We start from the raw sequence: 23,544 nt of genomic DNA, 5'->3' as shown, positions 1-23,544 counted from the left end.
ACCAGAAGCAGCTCACTCAACAGTGTTCTAATAGCTTTTGTTAGCATATCAAAATACCCATTTTATTTCCCATAATATACAGAGTAAGTATTGGGCGCCACTTAGCCCACAAGATGCTGGATTTTGAAGAAAGAGATTTTTTTCTATCTTGAAAAGGAGCCAGCTGCCAAGTGGCAAATGATGCCCATCCTGGCCAAACATAATTTCAGGAAGTGGGAGCCGGATTTCCAGCGAGAAGGGAGGAGATATTTCTATGGCAGGCTGATTGCACAGAGGTAGTGACAGCCACTTGAAACTGCTCACAAGCAGAGAGACAAGCAAACTGGCCAAAGCAGCATCAACGCTTGCGTAACATGTTTTCAGAGTTTACTGCCTAGACGGCGCCTGGTAATTCCATTCTGAACATACGCATATGTATTTACATAATACATGATAATAGAAGTGCTTAACAGAGCACACATGCATTATGAGTGTTTTTGATAGATTTTGTACCAACCTCTGAGGGTGCAGATTTCTACAGAGCATTTCAATATAAGAATGGAGCAATTTATGTGTCTGTGTAACATTTTTGTCTCCTGCTCACTTGCTGTTTCTAAATTTACATTAAAATTCACATGTCACACATTAACCTAAAACAGTCCTCTTTTCCACTCAAAAAAAAAAAAGACATATGTTTATATATATATACATATATATATGTATAACCCACATCCACAGACACACTTCAGTTCTTAAGATTTAAACTGGAACAGAATTAAATGAGAAACTGGAAAACAATGAGCCTGACATAAAAATTTTAAATTGTCTGACATTCAAAAGAAAGCATTATAAACGAAAAAGTGGGAAGTCCTTCTTTATTCCTCATTTTCTACCTCCAGGAATGCCAAGTCATATCTCTATAGATCATCTGACAATCCCTCCATAATTAAGTTCCAAAGTTAGATGCCATTGCCCCCTGATTCCAGACTTAAGGTGCACAAAGACCACTCTTCAAGCTTTTTTTCTGCCATGACATGGATTAGAAATTGACCTTTTTTTTTTTTTTTTTTTTTTTAAACACAGCCACAAATAAGAATATAGAAGTGTTCCTGCCTACAGCAGTCAGACCAAAATTATTAACATCTCCTGATACACCTCTCTTTCCCATCTCCTCCTTCCAGGATTCACGTGTCCTTGGTTTTGTTTTTAACTGAGATCATTGCAAGCGATGGCTGTTTGAGGGAGCTGATGTAGTTGTCCGCGTAATGGAGGCAGGGGCAACCTCCACCACCAGGGGATGCAGGAGAAGCAGCTGGGCACAGCCCTAGGGGAGTTGGTGAGCTGAGCCAGCTTGTCCCCCAGTGGAAACACTGAGATAAGCAGAAGTGTGACTTCAAGACAAATAGCACAGTATTTACAGCACATATTCAGTCTACTCCAACTTAATGTCTGTGAGTTCCTAACTTTATTATAAAGAAGTGTTTTTGTTGTTGTTTGTTTTTTAAAGGGCAGAGAGAATCTATAGCCCATTTCAAATCCCGCAGACACATACAGTGTGTTCCTCCAGCATGGATTTACAGAGCAATGCCATAAAATAGAAGAAGTTACGTGCACCTGCCAGCCTGTGCAACCAGTTCTAAAATACACACATGGAAGAACATATGGAGAGCATACCTGAGAACATACTGTATCTACTCTTCGGTAACAGGGTGCCATCAGATATAAGATTACAAAAGCAAATGCAGTGACATTAAAAAAGAAAAAGTATAGTGCACATTTTTAGGTTATACTTTTTAAAACTACATGATTTTTGGATATCAAATAGCACCACTTTTTTGTTAATGCTTACCTTTCAAAATACTTTTACTTTAGCATGCATTCACAACTTGAGAATGCCATTATAGCAGCTAGTTCCAAGAAACTTGATGCTGCAAGGTTTGTTACCTGAGAGCACGTACATGAGTGTATGCACATCTACACGTCTGTAAGTACAGAAGGCACTGTCTAATACATGCATGCACACATACATATACATGCACACAGACCCCTTCTGTCAGCTTTGCAGGCAATTAATCTTGTTTTAAAGAACTGCCATTATTGCATGGTTTTGGAATGTGTTTTGTGAAAGGTCACATCCCCTGCACCATATACATCCCTGCCCTCAGCACGCAAACATGCTCAGTGCAACAACAGATGTAGGCTACTCCAGGCTGGTTTAATCTACAAAAGCCATCCTTGCATCCAAACCATACATTATGTGTGACACTTTTTGTCCTCCAGAACCACGCTAACATCTTGTACTAAAAATTAAATATCATCTTCTAAGGCCACAAGTCACTTCTTTTTTCTCCAGAAATTTTGTACTGTGAATGCTACATGCTAGTCCTGACATGGCATTTCAATCTCACTGCTAACTATGTACTGAAGCATCAGTGAGGGTTCTGAAAATCCCGTGCTTTATGCAGGACTCATAAAACGAAAAGACCAATGCTTCCCTCATGCTTTACCCATCTTCATGTTACTATTTTGGGGCACTTTACATATGTAGCATTCTTCAGTTTTTTAGTTTTCTTAAAATCAGAAGTAGAAAGTATCCAACTAACCAGTAAATACACAAACGCAGCTTAACAAAATAAAATCTGATATTGTCTTTCTGCAGGCTCAGGATGAAGTTATTGGAGTACTTAAGGCTGAAAAAATTGACTTGGCTTTACTTGAAGCTCAATACGGCTTTGTTACTCCCAAGAAGGTATTAGAGGCCCTCCAGCGAGATGCTATTCAAACAAAGGCTGCGCAATGGCAAGAAGATATCTATGAAAAGCCTATGGGAGAGGTATGAATTGTACTATTGACATTTAACCATAATTAAATTCATAGAATAATAGAATAATTTAGGTTGGAAAAGACCTCTGAGATCATCAAGTCCAACCATTATCCTAACACTGCCAAGTCTACCCCTAAATCATGTCCCTAAGCACCACATCTACTGTTGGTCTTTTGAATACCTCCAGGGATGGTGACTCAACCACTCCCCTGGGGAGCCTGTTCCAATGCCTCACAACCAATTTGAACAAATTCAACAGAAAAGATCTCACTGACTTTAGGGGAAGAAAGGTCTACGCCTAAAGTCTATCATGAGTGTAAATGGGTCCACTAATAAAAACAGGTAGCTAATGATGCTCACTTATATCGCACCCTAGGGGCTACAAACACAGACATGTTTATGTCTACCTCAAACTCTGCTAATCAGCCTTCTGTTTCTGATACTCTCCCCACACACGCACCCCTTTATCCAAATCCAGTACTCCTACAGACAGGTAGCTCTCTCTCCATTAGCCTCACAGAGGCCATGCCACCAGCGGCTGGTAAGGACATGTGCGGCAGTAATGTCACACCGTCTACCTTTACACATCCCAACTCCCACTAACTCTACAGGAATTGCAGGTATGCATGATTGGGCTGAGTAATTAATTGTCATTAGAAATTTCACCCAAGCAGAAATCTAATATGCTCACGTTATACCTAGGTAGTACTTGAATTTCTCTGTAACGGAAGCCGTACTTTCTGGACGTTACATGGATTTCATTTCTGTCCCGCAATGCAAGTCACTGGATAATATAGGCCCTACATATCAGTACTGTTTTCTTCCCCAAATAAATATTCCCAGTGTCTCCAGTTGAATTCAGGCTAACATTTTTTAATATGCTGCTCACTACAGATAATCATCCTAAAAAAAAGTAGAAATTCTGAATAAAATTCTTCTACCAAGTGTTTTCCAAGGTTCCTGAAGAGAATCATACCTAAGGATACAGGGTTCACTTTAGAGAAAATTGTCAGGCAAAGGTCAGCACTCATTTCAGAGGCTCAGAGGTTAAACTCTCTGGCTATAATCTGAAACAGATAAAGTTCAACTGTGGAGGTTAATTTATTTTAGAACGTTGTGGCATTATGTCACAGAAATTTTGAGCACAAATGGAAATGATTTGAAGAGAAGTCCAAAAGGGTTTGAAAACATAAGTTCAGTCTGTTACTTTACATAAGTTTCTACACGCTTTTTCCCCTCTTACACTTAATGGCAGAGAAAGGATTTCTAACACCACTGGATTTGGCAATTCCAAAAGGCAAAGGTAAACATCCTATGAGCAACTGAAAGTGTAGAAAAACCACTAGCACATACAAAATCTTGGTAAACCAAAGGATGCCATAATTGGCAGGTATTTCACATTTTCAGTTTTAAACCCCCTAAATTAAGTCCAAGACACATTTTATTTTTGCTTGTTTTTTTTCAGATGTTTATAAAAAACAAGGGAGGAGTAGAAGCAGTCACAAAGTATGGGAAAGGACCATTTCATCTCCCCCATGCCTCCATGACGATGTACCTTTGTCTTTGCCCCCACATTGCTATTGATTCAGTGCCTCTACAGCATGTTTCCCGTTCTCTTAGCAGTTTAGTGTTGTAGCCTGGAACACAAAGGATCTTCCCAAAACTCAACTGAAGACACAGTGAATTTCAGAATGCGTCTAAGATTACTGGCCTTTTAGCATCCTGTCACAACCCACTCGTCTGTCCTAAACTTTAGGAAGTTTCTTGGCAAATTTGTTAAAGACTAAATAGTGGTAAAATTTGGTGAATAGACAGCTTTACTCAATAGCAACAGGATTCACAGGTGAAGTCTAACAAAATAGGAAACTGCAAAATTCCTTTGCAAAATTTATGAGGATTGTGATAGTTCAAAACCATGTCTTCCCCATCTATGAGAAAGGTTTTTTTTTGTTTTTTTTTTTGTTTTTTTTTTTTTTTGAAAGCAGAGGGTTTCTCAGGCAAATATGCTCTACAGCGATTTCTTCCTACAACCTAACAAATGCCAGATAAGCTTACGTATTCCACACAGTTCAGGATACAATAAATTGCTTATTGTTTAAAGGGGCATAAGAGAAAGGCAAATAGACTTTCTTTGTTTTTGCTTCTGTCTGACATATAAAGGCCTGAAAAGGTTTTCCATCTTTGCATGGTTTATAAATTTAGATGATTGAGTCAGTTATTCATGAAAAACTCTGGCTTCAGATCAACTGCCACTTTTCTGGAATAGAAAACGAATGGTATTCAACATTCTAGTAAATCCTGCAAAAGAACCATTTTCCCAGATTCAAGCAACAGCAAGAAACAAACAAAAATGTCACAAAACAACACCCCAGAGAATGGGGATGTAGGAAGAGAAGGAGAAGGCAAAGAGAATTTTATTATAAAGAGATTATTATAATAAAAAGAGATTTTATTATAAAGAGAATTTATTGCGGAATTAACGGTGTCTTCTCTCAAGTTTCAAACCTTCATGGAATTAGAAAGACAATTCTGGTTTATGACTGTCCCCAGTCTGCAATTAGTCAAAGATAAAAACTGTGGGACCTTACTGCTTGAAATTAGGTGAACAAGATCTCCTACCACTTTGAGAACTTCTCTAAAAGCAGCAAAATTAGAGGAAAGCCTATATTCTGCATCAGTCAAGGAAAATTCAAAAGTGAATCCATTTTTAACACCCCAGCACCAATCAACTTGAGGAACAAAGTGTTCTCATCATCCTTTTAACAAAGGATATCTGACTGCATCCTCACAATGTCTTAGAAGTGTTGGTCACAACTTTCAAGCGAAGACAGTTATAGGTCACCAGTAGGGTAGGAGTCTCTTCCAGTCATAGGAAGAGATGCTGACAACACGGCATTCAGGAAAAGGAGACCAATACATCTGCATGGAAATTTGGCTCACTTAGGGCTGAAAAAGACAAGGGAAGAACTGCTCCCATAATAACCCACAATCATAAACCCAGGATTATACATTTATACACACACAAAGACCATGAGGATATTATTAACAGGAGTAATATTTCACTAAACTTTGGATAAAGAAATGTAACTAGCTTGGATTTTATTCTGGCCAAGCGCCAAACTCAAAACAGTCCAAAGAGAAAGACAAAAAGTTCAGTTCCAACGTAATGAATACGAGACGCACCATCTTATTTTGACTTCAGACACAAGTCAGTGGCAAAATGTTTTTAAACTATTAAATTCCTGTGAATTTTTAGCATGCTGAACTATTCACAGTTACGTAAGACCATGCCTCCAATTTTCCATTGCATTGTACAGTATGTTCAAGTATTAATTCTAGCAAAAAGCCCATATGGTTAGCAAGAACAAAACAACAAATCACTTAATTAAGATTTTATCACTTCAGTTTTCCACAGAAGACATTCATACTGCTGCTTATTAGTCCTCTTGGTGTTTTTAGCCAAGAACTGTATATGCTGAGTAAACGTGTGTGCGTATGTATAAATGGACATTTTAGCATGTGCACATTTAGCATTTGGACAGAGTAATTTGAGGAACAAGTGGCTGCTGGAGAATGCTCCCGTGAGAGGATCTCCTGCTAGCAGGGGTTCACACGACTTCTCCCTCTTCTCTGCTGGAAATGTGGGAGTCAGCCACAAGATCTCCTGGGGGAAATGCCAGAGTCAAACTTGCTCCCCAAGGACATGCCCTTATCGGACAAGGACACCACAGAGCTTCCCAGCACATCACACAGAAGCACAGCAACTCAGCACAAGACCTTTCCTCACTGATCCCGCAGAGAGGGAGAGGCACACTGCACAACATGGCACACAAAGATCACACGGACAGATGCCCGTACCCATTATGTGGCTTACAGCCAGTTCTCAGGGGTCTGCATTAATCACAGTGAGCTGTCTCTCCAACTCTCTTTTCTGATATCGGCCTCTACTAGGAGACAGACCCATCGTCTCTCCCTTTCTCTCCGGAGTGTAATCCCAAACTCTCATCTTCACTTTGTCCCCAGCCACAACACTCCCCCACCAACTGTGACTGTACACAGCAGAACCAATTTGACAGGGTTCTTTAAAAAAATCCAAAATGCATTTTCTAATCTGAGCAATAGAAGCAAAGTGCCACATGAAAGGTGGTTTTGATGCAGCAGCTTAGTTACTTGCCTTTCTCATCCTTTCACGTACACAACTCTGCTCAGGACTCCGATGTTCTTTTACCCACTTCCAAACTCATTTCACTACCCTGCCTTGAACACACACCTCGCCCATCCCAACCACCAGTTTGTAACCCAAACTGCTAATCTCATCACTGCCAAAAGCACAACTGCAAAGTGAAAGGCACTGGCAGTGCTCATTGAGAGCTGCAAAACAAAAATCTGGAGTTACTACCTTTCTTCTTGAAATTAGTTAATACTGCTTGAAGTAAGCTCTTGCAGCCATTCAACAAATACTCTAGAGCAAATGAAATATCCTGAACCCATAAAAAAACACTGGCAGGTCCCATATCCTTCACAACCAACTGTGCAGAAGCAGAAATATTTTCTATTTGGTTAATGTTGTTTGCATTGATTAGTTTGACTATTCCTCATCTCCATCAAGCATTTATATGATGGGAAACTGGAGTCATTTGATTTATGACCAGCTTTCAGCCAGAAATTTCACTTTATTTTCTTGTGATAGCAATTTACGTATCCCCTCAGATTCTCACGTGTGCTTTTGAAGCACTGGTCCTATCTACAAAAATGCTCGTCTTCATTTTCTTAGCCCCATCCGTGCAGGCTGCCCACCTAAACAAATTAGAACTTCACACCTTTGCCTTCTTCCCTCACCTGACCTCACATTGAGGGCTGAGACCAGCAAATGTCGTCATGCAAGGCTGATGCCCAGTTCGTATCAATTTAAGCAATACAGGGCCACAGCTGCAAACAGCACCAACACAGAACTTTCTCAAAAAGCAGATGGCAGGTTGCTTTCAGAGGACAGCATACATTCACCTGAAAGCGTGGCCACTAAAACCACAAGGAGCAGAAACTCAGGCGATGGTGCTTCATGCATCTGTGCAACAGCTGATCCAAAACCTCCCTCTGAAATCTTGGTGGGGGAGGAAGGTCGATAAAACACAGTGAATATTTTCTCTCTCTTTCTGTTAAACTAGTAGCTGAATAAAAGATTTCAAAATTTGAAATTCTCCCTTCTGGTGGAAGAAGAATGTTCTGAAGTCAAAAACAGCCAGTTTTCTTCAACTTGACCTTTTAAGGCAATTCAGTTTTCAACCCCTCTCGAGACACAGAAACACATGTGACATGGAAAACACAGCCAAGATACTAGAAGAGGTGGCACTTCTTTGCTGAGAAAGCTTGCATATTCAAGGGTTTTGATAAGAAACGTTTTTCCCAAGAGATGTCCTACTTTGGATTCATGATTCTGGAAAGCATTGACCTTGCAAGAGTAAAAGTGCCTTAACTATGATTCTATGAACTCCAGTGAACAGGATAGGGGCATGGGAAGTCTTAACAACCTGCTGTAATACCACCAGAAAGCAGCTGAAAAGGACAGTCACAGCTTTCTTTATATATTTAAGGTCATGCATGAAATCAGATCAGGTGTGTTGCAACAGAAAAGACTCTGATGTCATATGCAGAAAGAACAGGCCATTTTCAAAATGAGTGGTCATTTCTGATGGAATATTCTGGACTCAAACCATCTTCAAAGTCTTGTCAACAGTTCTTATTTCCTTATTCATGTCAGCATCACCATAAAAAAAAAAAAGAAAGAAAAACAAGAGAATATATAACACCTAAAAAGAAGCTGAGGTAAGCAGGGGGAGACTCAGAAGCCCCTGTAGAAGTTGAGGATATTCTCAGTCATTCCAGAAACTCAAGTTGAGGTATTCTGGCCCTCCCTGTCATTGCTTCTATCAGCCAAACTGTGAATAACCATGAAGAGAAGACAATTAATCATATTCTTTGGAATTATATTGCCTAAAAAAAGCAGTGGCCCTAAGAATCTAAAGCCCCAGCGCGTCTTGCGGCACTTGAAATTCCTTCTGGGGGAAATGTCGGAGAACCAGAACCAGTTTTGCTTCCCACACTGCCCATTTGTGAATTCTTTCCTATTAATAGAGTGAAATACTGCAAAGCAGCTTAACCTACTAGAACAGACTGTGGTTAAAAGAAGCCGGTGCTGGGCTTTAAACTGAAAATTTCTCTTTTCCAAAAAGGCTACAAGGATTCCCTTGTTGACCTAATTTCGGAAGGCAGTCTCCTCAGAGAAAGAGGAATGAGCAGTGAACAAAAATTTTCATGAATACATATTCTTCCCAGGTTTTTACATGGCTTCCAGTGATCCCTCCTCAAGGTTCAGCTAGATCAGTAATGCCTAAGGAGGAAAATCCCTTCTGGTTCCATACACGAATGCTTGCATAACTTTGTCACATCCTGAATTCAAAATTATGACAGAATCCTCAAAATGATAATTTTCTTTCACTCTGTGTAAATCATTTTGTTCAATAGCATAACGGTTATGCCAATACCTCTGTGGTTTAGAAAAACTAAAAATGATTACCAAAACCTAAAAGAGGATATTTAAAATTAAAATGCCACTTCATAATAATATTTAGAAGCTCAGCAGAAATCTTTGGGGAAGAGGAAGGAATCTGATGTTCAAAGCATGCTATAAAGGTCCCATCTGCAAGGCAAACCCATTCACAGCATGAAATTTGAGGAACAAAATAGGAAATGCCCCCTATTTACTTACTTACTCCCTTCTTTCAGCTATTATTTCTAAGAAGTATATACATTTCTTTGAAACAATCCCACTGTTAAATTCATGAACACAGTAGGCATAGGAGACATGATTGTTTTCCACTCTTGGTTCTATCACACATTTGCTGTGAAACCAGAGGAAAACTGCTTTCCGATCTACCTCTCTACCCTACAAAGACCACTCGATACTCTCATTTCCTACAGAGCTACAGATAAGATTGATCCTTCTATTCAACCAAAAGTAAAGCTACTTCTGTGTGAAACAGAGGCTTCTGCTGAGGCATCTGTTTCTCTACCAGAATGATCAATGAGAAAAAGCACAGCTTGGGAACAGCAACTGCTAATTAGGAGTTGTTGAGGATCGCTCATGACGGGAGAAGGAACAGAAGGTGACTGAGGATCCTCAGAACAGTACCTTAACTAATTCCACTAATTTGTCAGAATTACATTGACAGAATTAAATCACCTTTTCCGAACAAATACCAAAGGACGCAATCATCAGGTTATTAAACACACTTTATATTATTAAGCCTCCCTTTATTTATTTATTTATTTATTTATTAAGCCAATAAAAAAATCTTTTATTGATGAGAGCCTGAGCGAGTAAGAGTTTCAAAAGACTTCAGGACATTTTGCTTTTTTTGTAGCTTGATAAAGTTGTAGAGAAACAGAAAGAAACTCACAGACGAATGCTGGAGCAACTTCTAATGGTAGAAAAATCACACAGACAGACTCTGTATGAACTAGAGGAAGAGAAGAGAAAGCACAGTGAATTCATGGAAAAAAGTGATGAGTTTACAAGTCTACTGGAACAAGAACGTGAAAGGTAAGGTTACCTCTTGCCATAATACTAAGAAATACCTACAATTTATCATAATGTCTATGGACCTGTCCACCTTCTGCATCCACTAAAAATCAGGAATATTTGCAGAGTCGTATTTTGAGAGTTCAGCTATAAAAACATGACCAATTACTCCTAGCAGTGGTGTAGGTCAGCAGGTTGGCAGATCTTCAGCTCTGTTTGAGAGCAACAGGTATGTAACGCTACAGCACAGGGGGATACACAAATGTGTTAAAAATTACAACCACGTAAAGCTGGTGAGCCTTTCAGCATGTTTAAGATGTTCAGTGTATACTACAGTATGTAAGTAGCAGAATATGAAATCAGGTATGCAGCCTACAATGGCAGAAGAAAGGCACGAGGAAAAGTGTTTGGACAGATCACAGAAATACAGAGAGAAGATGCAAAGGCAGAGGGTATTTTCAAAGTTTTCCATAAATTAGGTTGCTGTATCAGGACTGGCATAAAAACCATAAATAGAACTTTTTAATGTATTTTCAAACAGCAATTCTCAGAAGGATTTTTAAAAACTGAATGTCACTTACTGTCTTTAAAATGTTGAACTGCGACTTCTTTGAATTTGCATTAAAACTAAGGGGGGTGGGAATCTAAGAATTTCCTATTCCCTGGCTAGCTCCTCCAGAAGATAGGAGAATATTGTTTCTGTTTCCTTTCGCTTAGGAACAGCTTCCAGATGGAAATGTTTGGGTGTGAGAACGTCAAGCCTATTCTAAACTCACATTATGCATAGATAATTCTTCCTCTGCTTCGCCTGCGTAACATCATGTTCCATGTATTTTGGCAGCATTCGCTACTTACACCCTTCCCACTACACCTCTCTCCTTCAGGTCTATCAAAGATAGCACATATGCTTCCCACCAAGTACACAGCCATATTTATGGATTGCAATCAAAGAGGCTGGGGGAAAAAATCCTTTGCTTCTCTGAAACATGTATACTGACGCAGGCAAGCACAAGCACACACAGAAAGGCACACGCAGCCCCTCCACAAAGTGCAAAAGCCACGTTTTTCTTTAAGAACTGTTTTTATGAGACATCATTATATCAGCAACCAAAGTCTGAGATGAACCGAGGTTTTCATCTATGTTGTCTTTTCCTCAAAAACTAGCAGACACCCATCTCTTAGAGACAGAGCTAAACAACCACGGTTGCTAAATGTAGCAAGATGTTACATCAGACACATGTGCTCACACAGCCTGAAAAGCTGCACAGAAGGAAAGGCTAAGTGTCATGATCTTTGTTGTTTTTTTTTCTTGTGAAAACAAGGTAGACATGGGACTAAAACTCTATCCCTGGCCCCTCCTCCATATTCCCCCCAAGAAGACCATAAAACATTTACCACTATTATCTGCAACATTTAGTCTATCAGCCTGGAAAAATGAAAACAAACAAAAAAAAAATAATAATACTGAGGTGCCTAATGAGACCTTAGAGGATGTAATAATAGATTTCAGATTAAGTCTCAATTTTTGTATTTTCTTTGGAGGACTTATTTTATGTGGAAAACCTTAAGGGGGTGTGATGTCACATATTGAGTTCATTCCAAAACGTTTGCCAAGTAATGTCGCCATCAAGATCTCCACGCAATTGCCTGCCATAACATTAAAAAAAAAAAAAAAAGCTCAGCAAGTTAAGGCACAGCTCCTTCTCCATTAGCCTGTGTGACTTGACATTCAGAATATATACACCCATACAAAGCAAAGTGACCTCTTCTTCCCTTTCAAAAACCTTAGTTTAATTGTAAATCTTCGCAGGATGTAAATTTTTCTCTTGGCTTATGTGAGTAAATGAGAAGTATCATATATAAAGCAATGACAATGAAGTTTTGCTTCCTCTTGCATAAATTCCACTTAAAAGCAAATCGTACAGAAAAGCTGTAAGCATTTGTCAAAGAACTTTCTTCTTTTTTTCAACAAGAAACAGTATTCTCCTGTAAGTGTGGAAAGGTATATAACACTTCTAACAAAATTTCAGTTTCAATACAAAATCCCAACCTTCCACTTGATTAGTCAAAAAAGTGTTTTACTTTATGAAAGAGCAAGGCTACAGTATATGCTAAAGATAACTCTGAAGTGCACAGAATGCATGCAAGTCAAACAATGTACCTGAGTAACAAAGGATTACGTGATCAACATGGAAAACTTAGATGTTATGGGACAGTGATACTGAAGCACTGAAAACTACTGTTGATTGTAAGAATAAAGGAACTATGAGCCAGATCCACTCTTGCACACAATTGAATATATTTTCAAATAAGGAGGAGGGAAAGCATTTGTTCTTTCTTATGTATGCACTCAGGAATAATAAAACTGATGAATTCTTAAATGAAAACTTTAATGACAAACTGATTTACCAGATGATCACATTTTACAAAATCTAGACAAGCCTCCATCTCTAGTGTCTTTCTGCTGCATTACTCCCTCCATACATGGCATTTCTCATTAAAAAGTTAACTTTCAATTTTTAACTAAAGCATTTTAACTAAATTTTTAATTAAATTATGTTTTGATCATACAAAATATTACCAGTCTTCACTGATTCAGTGAAAACACTTCATCTCAATCATTCATGAATCCCTTTGACTTCATAGCAAGACTATGTTTCACCTAAGCAATTGAACTCTGTCAGATTTGGGAGTTTAAGACAAGATTAGTGACAGCTCTCTAGATATAAGAACTGGATTAGCATTTAATGTTAACCCTTCAGGCATTTTAAACATTTTCCTTGTTGCCAGCCAAAACTACTCCTCCATAGTCCTACGTAGTTGAGAGATGAAAACGGGTCTTCTAAGTTGAAAAGTCTCAATCTCCTTAGGTTCGTCTCAATAGGGAATTAATTTCTTTGAGTTTGGGAGAGGAAGAAAGATCACTTTGAATATCTAATTTGCTTAGCAACAGACACTTACCAGCAAAAGAATGATATAGCTATACCACTATCATTACACTTATTCATCTTAAGTCATATATAGGTCGAAAGTGCAGTGACAAACCCCTATCAAATAAAGAACAGTCCTGTGGAGAAAAGGAGGGCAATGGGCAGTGGGCAATTAACACATAGGTCTTTCCTGCACTTCAGCATGAGTTGTACTCTGAATGTGTGCAGATCAGACAGGAACAGACAAATTGCACATGCAATGTAGTGTGCTAGAGCTAAGTCTACTAGATTCCATAAGGGAAAATCCTACTGTATCACTGGAGCCCAAACAAACAGCAGCACCCAAACTTATTACAAGAGCTCACACAAACATAAACCTCCAGAGGCTAGAAACATGAAATGCACCTGACGAACCAGGGCATAAAAGCCACTGAGCCTGTTTAGAAATTCTTGTATTTCACATGGGGAAGGCAGGGTAAAACAGGATAGGATTAAGGACTAGGAAGAATACTTGCTTTGTCTTTCTCACACCTACAGAGCAAAAGTTTGGCTCCATGTTCTCTTTTCTTTCTGACTTGTTCCTCAGTCCTTCCCACTTGTCATTTCATTTCTCCTTTTCCTCACACCTCACTTTTGCCATTTTATTGTATATCAATTGCATGTTCGGTGCTAACAGCATTGAAAGAACTGCAGTGTTTACAAGCAAGAATCTATTCCAAGATTAAATGTCTGCAGTCAATTAATGTAATCCAGTGCTCAATGATGACACTTGGAAAGCAAAAATATGATGGAAAGTATGAATGAAACTAGAAGGTCTTCCAGATAGGTATGTTTCCAGTTTGAAAACATCTTATATGCATGGAAGTGTTTGTATGTTTACATATTACTCCTCACCCCACAGAACAAGACAAACTAACCAAACAAACAAAAAAAAACAACACACAAACAAACAAAAAACAACAGAGTAAAATGATCAGCACTTACACCTTCCTTTTCCTCTGCAAATATCAAGGAGTTTTAAATATTATGTTAGCACAGTCGTTCCCCATTTTTCGAATATGAAAAGGAAATGAAGATATGAGTGGAAGAAACCTCTCTCTGCTCGCAGTGTACCTGAATGGTCAGACTGGAGAAAATGAAGAAATCTCCCAAGGTATCTGCGTGCCCCATCTTCAGACCTTCTATGTACTATAGCTAGTATGTTGATTCTCAACTACGACAAAAGGTAAAACTTCATTACGAATATACACTGGTTAAATACGTGATTCTTGTTATACAGGACAGGAAAAAATAGCAATTTGCTAATGAGCATAAGCAGTGTAAACAAATGAGTAAATAGATTTTAAAGGCAGTTACGATAACTTGCTCAGAGGAATCCAAATATCAGCATAAAACTTTTCAGGTTGGTATAACACCAATTAGTAAGATCTTTAATTAATGGATCGTCTACCGAGAAAGATGATTTTTTTACTCATAGGGAAGAAAGTTGTCATAAATTTTTGTTTTAGCACTGAATTCACACTCACAAAAGTCAGATAGAGGACGTAGTCCACAAAGAAGAAAACAATTGTTTACAAATAAGGTAATCCCAACATATTATAAAATGAAATTTACACCTTTTGCTCCAAACAAGTAAAAAATAACCAGCCAACCAATCTCTACTCCACTGCATCAGACATCAATAAAAGGACATCTTCAGTGTTAAGGTAGAAGTTGTTATCATACCTATCTGAGGAGTCAGCAATCACCAAGCATACTGAATTGAACCTGACCAGCAAGTCTCAAAACTCTGGTCTTTCTCATCTAACAATGCCATGCTTGCTGCTTCAGTTGCTGACCCCCTCAATGCCAGTCAGTTAACACAAAGTACTGTAGAGTAATGCAGGTTAGAAGAGACCTCTGGCAGTGTCTACCACAACCTGCTGAGTGCAGGGCTAATTTTCACAGTCAGGTTGCTCAGACCTTTGTCCAGCTTACTTGTGAAGATCTCCAAGGGTCAGTGACTTACTCTGCTGGCTACCTGGGCTCCTGTTGCAGTCTCTGCCATCCTCACCTGGAGACCCTCTCCTTCATTGTAGGCATCATTCAGGTCTGGTTTCTGCCCTGTGTTTAGCTGAAGCAGCTGTTGTTACACATCTTCACAGTCTCTGATCTTCTAGCTGCTTTGGACACACACGAACTTTCCCCATGCTTCCTTAACATCTTACCTGCACAGAGTTTGTGACTCAGTTGGACTCCTCTCACTTCTCTAAGAGCTTCCGCAGCGTACCCTGTGTTAGCAACTTCTCATTGTCCACACCTACTTTGTCCATGGGGCCCCACAGGTCTTATTCTTTAGGTCTTTTCTTTATGCATTCAGTATCTGTGCTTCTTCTCCCAGAATCTCGAATTCAGCCATCGCTTCTGTGTTGAGGATTCTGAGGTTTACTTCAACTGCCAGAACAACAACAATCTCATCTTTTGTGAGTAACTTGTCATCACCTTCAGCTTCATGAGACCAGAAGAGACTTCAATCTTTTATGCCCTTGTTCATGACTTCACCCTTCAGATTCCCTAATGCTTCATTTCTTAAAACCAGGGCAACAGTCATGCTGTTTGTCGCTCAGCCTGTCAAACCTAGGCCCATTTTCTCTCTGAGCCTTTCTACATTTAAGTCTCACAAATTCTTCTTCACAGAACCTCCAAGAAAAAAAAAAAAAAGAAAAAACAACACCAAGAAACACAAACAAAATAACCAACCATCCGCATCTTTCTGTTCATCCAAATGTCTAATCTTCTTCCATGCCCTTACTTCCAAAGAAATCTTCAGTCATTTCAACCTTAGCTATTTCACCCCTCTCCCTACATCTCTCCACTGGATGCACTGTCATTACTGCATTAAGGTTATGTATTTCCTTTTGGGTACCTTTACAGTACATCCTTAACCTCTCATTAAACGTTACGACGTGGCCTAAACCCTCCATCACATTACAACTGTACCAAAATTAAATCACGTTATGTTATATTCCCTCTCAGGTATGGAGTAGGTAGGAAGCGTGGTTTTAGATAATTGTGCATTTTAGGTTAGGGGATTTTGTTTTGCTTTTTAATGTCAGATGAAACTAATTGCTGCACACAGTAGGTCAAGTAAGCAATGCTTGAAAACAGGGACAATGCATCAAAGAGAGAAAGAATCATCTCAGCTAAAAGGTGAGGTATATTAGTATGTTGTCAGTGTAACATTGCTATGCTTTCATTCTGACATACTCACTCATTGGAATAACAACATATGACGTGCCCAGCACTGAAAAATCTACTATTGTCTAACAGTGGGTATAATTAATATTTACTGTTTTTCTTAATTAAACCAATTAAATATTACAAGAAGCAGGATCTTATCTTTACAGAAAGCTGCAGTAAAAATAAACACTGTCAACTTATTTATTCGACATGTTACCAGCAGTTTTTAATTTCATGCACACTAAACTATTGTTATAGATCGCATTGTACTCAAATGCAATCATTTCCTTTTAGCTTTCTGGCAATGACTTATATATATTACATATGCCTGAGACTATGTCTTGCAAGTTGTGAAATGGATGCCAGATCTCTGTACATTTGACCTTTTTCATGGGTATCTAGTGCTCTGTAGGTGAATAAGAGAGACCTACCACAAACAAAACATTAGCGTTCTCATTCTGCACTACACCCCAACGGGACAGTCCTGCTAATAATACCACCGAGGCCTGAAGACAAGACGCAAGGAAGTGATGTACACAGATTAATTACCTCATGCTCGTACGTGGAAAAACTATGTAGTGTTATACTACATAACTTTCAACAGATGTTGGGAAATCAAACTCTTGTCAAAAGTCAAGGATTCAGAGATTTATACAACAGTTGCTGTGCATGATGAAGGTCAAAATAATTTATCTTAGAAAAGAATAAATAAATGAATTAAGTGCAGGTTAGCAAAGGGATGAAAAATCAAAAATGCTAAATAAGATCAAATTATGTTTATTCAAAACAAAGACTAAGGATAAGTAGAAATAGAAACAGGGCTTTCAACTCAGTGTTAATACAACTGAGAAATTCTCTGGATCTGTGGTGCAATTTTAAATTATTCCACCTACTGCAGATTAGTCAGCAGATGCAAGATTTAGGCAATACCCACGTCTCATGCAACTCCACTGACGTTCACTGAATCTGAGAAAGAAGTGAGGCTCGTGCTCAGTTTCTCTAAATTCTGAGCACATAAGATGTCTGTTCACTGCTTCAGGCTCTTTGTCATGACTACAAATCAATACTACCATTGTATACTTCGGGGCAGGGGAGGACACAATAAAAAGCATTAGTCAAACCCTCATCAGTGTGGAAAGCGATGGGCATTGCTATATGCCCTCCCTGCAAAAGGGAGGAGATTTCCCTGAGACGGATGATCAGGGAAAACCACCTTGGTGGTAGCTCTAGTCAGCACTTCTAACCACAGCGTCACAGCTCAAAGGGAAAGATGACCTTTCCAAGCTGGCAAGTCTCAGAATATTTATGGCTCTTGGAAATCAACACCAGCTCCATATATTCTATTTGGAACAGAACCAGTGACCAGCACGGGTGATGAAGCACTGGCATAATATGGTCATGGTGAGATGCTACCCTCAGTAATTGGGCACTCGCTCCATTCACCAATTTACATTCCCAAATAAGACACAGTGCATTGCTCCATGTACAGCACAGCATAACTAGCCTGATCGTAAGCAACAATAGAAGCAGATGACTGCACCAAGACCTGTGACCAAAAAAAGACACGGCGCACTTCTGATTCATTGCAGGGTGGGGCAGAGGGAGAAGTAGAAATTGGCACAAGATTTTGTAACCGGAGTTTTAAAAGGAAGCACAACATCAGACAGAGAGAAGAACCTATAAATTATTCTGAGGTAGAAGAAAAGTTTGACACTATCATAATTTTCCATAACGAGTCATTGCTCTGGGAGAAGTTATACTCCTGTTTGAGCGTGGAGGAGGAGAAGTCCCAATGAAGTTAAGATCTGACAGAAAAATTTAAGGGACGTACATGTGCTATAATTAGTTTCGTATCTTAAGAACAGGCCAGAGAAAAATGGCCGTGAGAACAGAGAACGTAGGTCACACACCAGTTATCAAAACCTGTGATCTAAATTGATAACCAAGTTTCCCATGGCATACTGTGAACTTCAATGCATATATACTCAGCTACAAAATCACCGAGCATTATTTCTATATATTTTTACATAGATACATATAGATATACACAAACAAAAGAAGTACGCATGGGAGATGCAATCAGTTTAAGAAAAATGTCACAGACTCAGTCTCTGTGCTTACGACAGTAATTTTAAACAGAATAAACAGAAAAATCAGTAGCAATGAATCTGCTGAGAACAGGGATTACTAGAAAAACTGTTAAAAATAAAGACCAAAATTTTGCTTTTCACGTAAGTACATATTTTTTTGTTTCTTGAGCATGCAGCAAGTGCTATATAACCTTGCATGAAAAACAACACACACTTGGACAAGGTAACACATAACCCACTTAGTTAACACATAACCCACTTGAAGACCAAGCTGAGAAAGAATACATTGAAAAAGCATGTTCAACACTTGAACCCTTCTGCTGAAGGAGAAAGCTCCAGAATGTGGGCAAATAGAGAAATCAACTAAATGGCCAGGATGGACATATGAACTTTCTTTTTTAAAATTTCTGTTTCAGACGCCTATACTAGGGGGAGAGGGAAGGGAGGGAATGGATGGCTCTCAGTAGGAAATGGAAGCAATACAAAGTAGATACAAAAATAATCAACCAGATCAACCAGACTCATCCCTGTCACAGAGCGCTGTTCTCCACACACACACTGTGGACAATTTTGCTTCTTGTTTCAAATGCCCAAAATACAGGAAGGCTGCCCTGTAGAACCATCTGTAAAAGATGCACTGTCATAAATAAAATTTCTAGTATTTCATCAAGTCATTCTCTTTCAAGACACAATATGATTCCTCCTGGTAGAAGACTTCCTTCCCTTCAAAGACTTCCTGATTCTTGGTGGAGACTAAAAACAAACCCTGAAGTACCCATTTTGGTGATGGATGCAGACATACCGAAGATCTGTAGCACATAAAACCCTGAGATGGGTGCTGGAGTGCCTTGCAGCAAGATCTGCTACACAAGAACCATTCTGAATGGAGAAGTGCCTGGTCCTCTTTTTAGTGGGGGTCCAGATCATGCACACCCCTTGGGACAAAAACCGATACAGAGGCCCCTGAAAGGCATGATTTGAAGGTATTCCGAAGACTGAGCAGACAAACAGACTTTGTCAATTCCTTCACCCTCCTACAGATAAGTTAGGGCTGGGGAACACTAATGGTAAAAGCTAGAGCATGTACAGACATACCGACAACAGAAGACTCTAGTACTAAAGGATCCTAAAGCATCACTTCATTATTGACAACTTCTTTTTCTGCCTGAAAAGTAAGGAACGGTTATGATGTCAGGCTAATGAAAGAGGAGGTATTTTGCCATAGATAACTTTTATTCTCCCTCCAAAATAGGAGTTTAAAAGTGCCAAAGGGACAGTCACACACTGGAAATACCCAGACAGCTAACTGGTTTGTGTCTGCCAAATTCGGACTAACATCAGTTATCTTCTCCTGGACTCTACCTTTGCCAAGAGTGCTGGAGAAGAAGAGAAACTCAGTGAATGCAGAAACATGGTTATTCTCAAACGTGCATATGATCTTGACTAGATATGCCTTGCACAGGTCTGTTCTCAGTCTCTGCTCAAGATACTCCTAGCAGCTTTGGTGGAGACAGCATCAGGTTATTGCACTGCAGAAGAAAATGATTAAACTGCTCTTTGTAACAACACTCCATTTATTCGCTTGCCAATACCTTTCAAGTTAAAAATTTTGGTTGAAATCCTGAGAACTGATAAAAAAACCTGCAACTTGAACAGAGCTCTTCACTTTAAAATCCACGAAAAATCTTGCCTCTTCTACCTTATTACAAAACTCCCTAGCCACAGCAGTTTGATTCACATTATCTTCAAATCACTGGGAAAAAACAAGGAAAGGTACTCATGATACCACATCCTGGGAGGTGTTAAATATTTTCAAATCCTATCCAGAATAACATAGGAGTCAAGTATGGATTTTTTATTTTTTTACATGATTAGTAGGACAGTTCATTTGGATACTCTTAGTACCTCTCTCCCATTTGTACCTATGTTTATCAAATCACAGGTTATTTTATTATAAATTCAGGTGTGAGCTAAGACAAAAAGGCAGCACCAAGTAAAGCCAATGAAACCCAAAGAGACATGGTCCCCACAGAGATTATCAGGGTGTAAGTGACAAAACAGTGACTTTCTTGTACCATCCTTCCACGTCAGTCAAGTATTATCATTACCATCTCACTTGCACTTCCTTACACATTATGCTAGCCTCCTTCCTCATAACCTGGGGAGGGGAAAGAAAAAAAAAAAAAAGCAAACAACAAAAGCAGATGCTCCTGTAGCTATGAAATAAAACCTAGCAGAAATGGAGACCTTACACCCTCCTGTCCCTTTAATTTGATTTGCATGCTAAGAATGTTAGGACTATCAGAAAATTCTTAGCACGGTAAACCACATTTTGACGTATATATTTATGACTGCTAAGCTGACTTTTAAGGGATGTTCAGATCCTCCAATTTCATTTAAGTCATCAGGAAATTGGGACATCGTTTATTCAGATGTTTAGACAAGATTTCACATGTTTCTCATTTGAAAATTTTATCTTACGTCCAACCGGGGGACTGAGAAGCAAGACACACTCCCTGAAATCCTAAAATTCTCCTTTTTTTTCAATAGTCTTGCCAGCTAAACTCTGGATGTCTTCGCATTCTGTCAGACAGCAGAATGAGTCAGTCTGTCCCTAACTGGCCTTCTAAAAAGGAAATTGAGAAGTTTGATGACATATTTGGATAAACACACTCACTGGATAAAGTTACTTAGCTTTTTATATCACTTTAAGTTTCCTATAAACCTACAAAATCCTTATAGACTAGATTTAAGTATACCCAATAAAAAGCATAGATTATAAATAAACTTAATGAAAACCACCGTATTAAGACTCAAAGAACCTTGTAAACATGCTTGTCAAAGCCTCACCATTGTAATACAGTGCCACAGCCATAAATCCGTATTATTAATTGCTAGTCATCCAACCCTTATTGAAATATCAGCCCTATATACATCATCGTTGGTTCAGAACCCAGTTTTCTCATGGTCTCTGAACACAACGTAACAGCCAACACTGTAGCTCCAACTGAAGAAACAATGAATAAAACCAGAGCTTACACAGTTCAACTCTCCTGAAAAGACAGTGAAGCCCATTGTTATCATTTCTTATTACATCTCCCTGACTATTGGACCTGGCCTGGAAATAGCAGATGGTTAAAATATACTCTACTGAACCTGTAGAAGGGCACAAATACTGAGCTGACTTAGCTTTCTAAACCCTCAGTTTACCAAAGGGAAAGGAGATTTAAAATACCATTTTGAAAACCACCATTTCTTGGAGTAGAGCACATCCAACGGCATGGTATGCAACAATGGAGTTTTATTACATGAATGTATCTTACAGATTCAAGATCCTGACTGCTCTGAATTCCTGTCCTCCTTAGCCCTGTACTAACTTCAGGTGCAAAGAAAGAAAATAAGTCATTTGAAACAACAGTGCTTTTACTTGTTGGATAAAATATTTATTTTACATGAATTATTCATCAGGCTGTGTTTTCTGCATAAGCTTACAAGCATTAACAAACTTTAGGATTACTCTGGTCTAAATTTCTTGTCTGTAACCAATCTTAAAATTAAACTAATTCCATGTATTTTCTGATTTCACTTCCAGCATTTCATTAAAGTGTGTAGTTCAACACTTAACATATGTAAAGATCTGAGCCTTAAAACTACATACACGATCTTACTCTTGGGTATTCTGATTACTAAATGCATAATAGTTGTTTTTATGACACCCAGGAGGCATCCAGAGCATGTCTTGGAGAAAACTGAGAAGGATAAAAATAACAACATATACAGAAATTTTCAAAGTGCTTAGAGACAAAATTAGCATTTTAGCCACCTGACTACAAGCCTGTCTCCACAGCTGCATCCCTGAAACAGTACCAAAGTACAGGTTCAGGCAGTAAAGTAGCATTTCAATAACCAGTTGAAAAAATGATGCAGGAAGAAAGGGCTTGGTTTTATTAGACTATGGAAAGACTTTTGGAGTAGATGGAGCCTCTACAGAATGCACAAACTTTACCTAAAATAAAACAAAAATAGGCTATGGTATTTAAGTTTAAAAGGAAGATGAAGACTGTTTAAGTTTAGCAGAAAGTTAACAGATAAAAAGGCATGTACAGTTGAGGATCACATTATTTGGGGATGCGACCATTAAAACTCTGGATTCATGGGTTAAAAAGCAGCTAAGGAAGGTAATGAAGTTCATCAAGAAAGAGCAAAGATCTGTCTAACAAAACAGCATTTCATCTAATCAGAGTTTACAAAAAGAGGGAAAAAAAAAACCAAGGGTGCCAAGTGCTCCTATACAAATACAAGCAGTCTAAAATTTGAAGAGAAATACTCAAATGTTGAGCTTCAAATGAGGGCATAAATAGAATGTGCTTCTCAAAGTCAGTGAGAAAGAAATATTCAAAGGAATATGACTACATGACTATAAAGTATTTAAATTAGGCTGTGAAAACAAATTATGCTGATGTAGGAGCTGTACAACTAAAATAAAAAAAAAAAAGGAAAGCAGGAAAGTGGCGAGTGAAACAAGATAAATTTATTTAACTCTGTAAAAGCATATCCAGACTCTCTGTGATTTGAATTTCCTATACAAACACAGATGATCATATAAATGGTAGACTGATGACAATCGACCCAAAATAACAACACAAACCACAGAGTGCTCAGAGGTAGAAAGGGAGACATAAGGGGAATGTGCAGCTATTTTCACATGCTGCATAAGCATCACACTACAGTACAACAGAGAACAGCTACTTAAATAGTCTAACTTTTGGAAATCACCTAATCATGAATTGTAAGAGGAAGCTCAAATTATGGTTTTGGTTTCTACTAGAGCAATGAACTAGCCTTCACTGTAAATATTAAAAAGACAGGGATGAATAAATTCTCAAATTCAACCTGTTAGAAGTAAGAGCGGTGGAGGAAAAA

General features: G+C 38.7%; 2 protein-coding genes across 4 annotated transcripts in view; one reads left to right on the top strand and one right to left on the bottom strand.

Annotated features, from left to right (window-relative positions):
• The window catches only part of CMSS1 (cms1 ribosomal small subunit homolog), a 239,393-nt gene that overhangs the window by 153,700 nt on the left and 62,149 nt on the right, over positions 1–23,544 (bottom strand). Inside the window, exons 1-2 of one of the 2 annotated variants that reach the window (XM_083820373.1) lie at positions 15,321–15,374; positions 14,426–14,525 (exon numbers count right to left, since the gene is read on the bottom strand). The exons of the other annotated variant lie outside the window; for it this stretch is intronic. Coding sequence (XP_083676499.1) covers positions 14,426–14,525; positions 15,321–15,359 — 139 coding nt within the window. The 5' untranslated portion in view covers positions 15,360–15,374. Of the gene's footprint in view, positions 1–14,425; positions 14,526–15,320; positions 15,375–23,544 lie in introns of those variants that run through there. 2 annotated transcript variants of the gene reach the window in all.
• FILIP1L (filamin A interacting protein 1 like) overlaps positions 1–23,544 on the top strand; it is a 205,311-nt gene that overhangs the window by 121,372 nt on the left and 60,395 nt on the right. For both annotated transcript variants that reach the window (XM_083820332.1, XM_083820329.1), the window contains 2 exons: positions 2,639–2,812; positions 10,225–10,403. In XM_083820332.1, coding sequence (XP_083676458.1) covers positions 2,639–2,812; positions 10,225–10,403 — 353 coding nt within the window. The remainder of the gene's footprint in view (positions 1–2,638; positions 2,813–10,224; positions 10,404–23,544) is intronic.

The sequence above is a fragment of the Anser anser genome, assembly GCF_964211835.1.
Source record: "Anser anser genome assembly, chromosome: 1".
NCBI classification, from domain to species: domain Eukaryota; kingdom Metazoa; phylum Chordata; class Aves; order Anseriformes; family Anatidae; genus Anser; species Anser anser.
The sequence above is the reverse complement of the archived record's forward strand: the minus strand, read 5'-3'. Positions and strand labels throughout refer to the sequence as shown.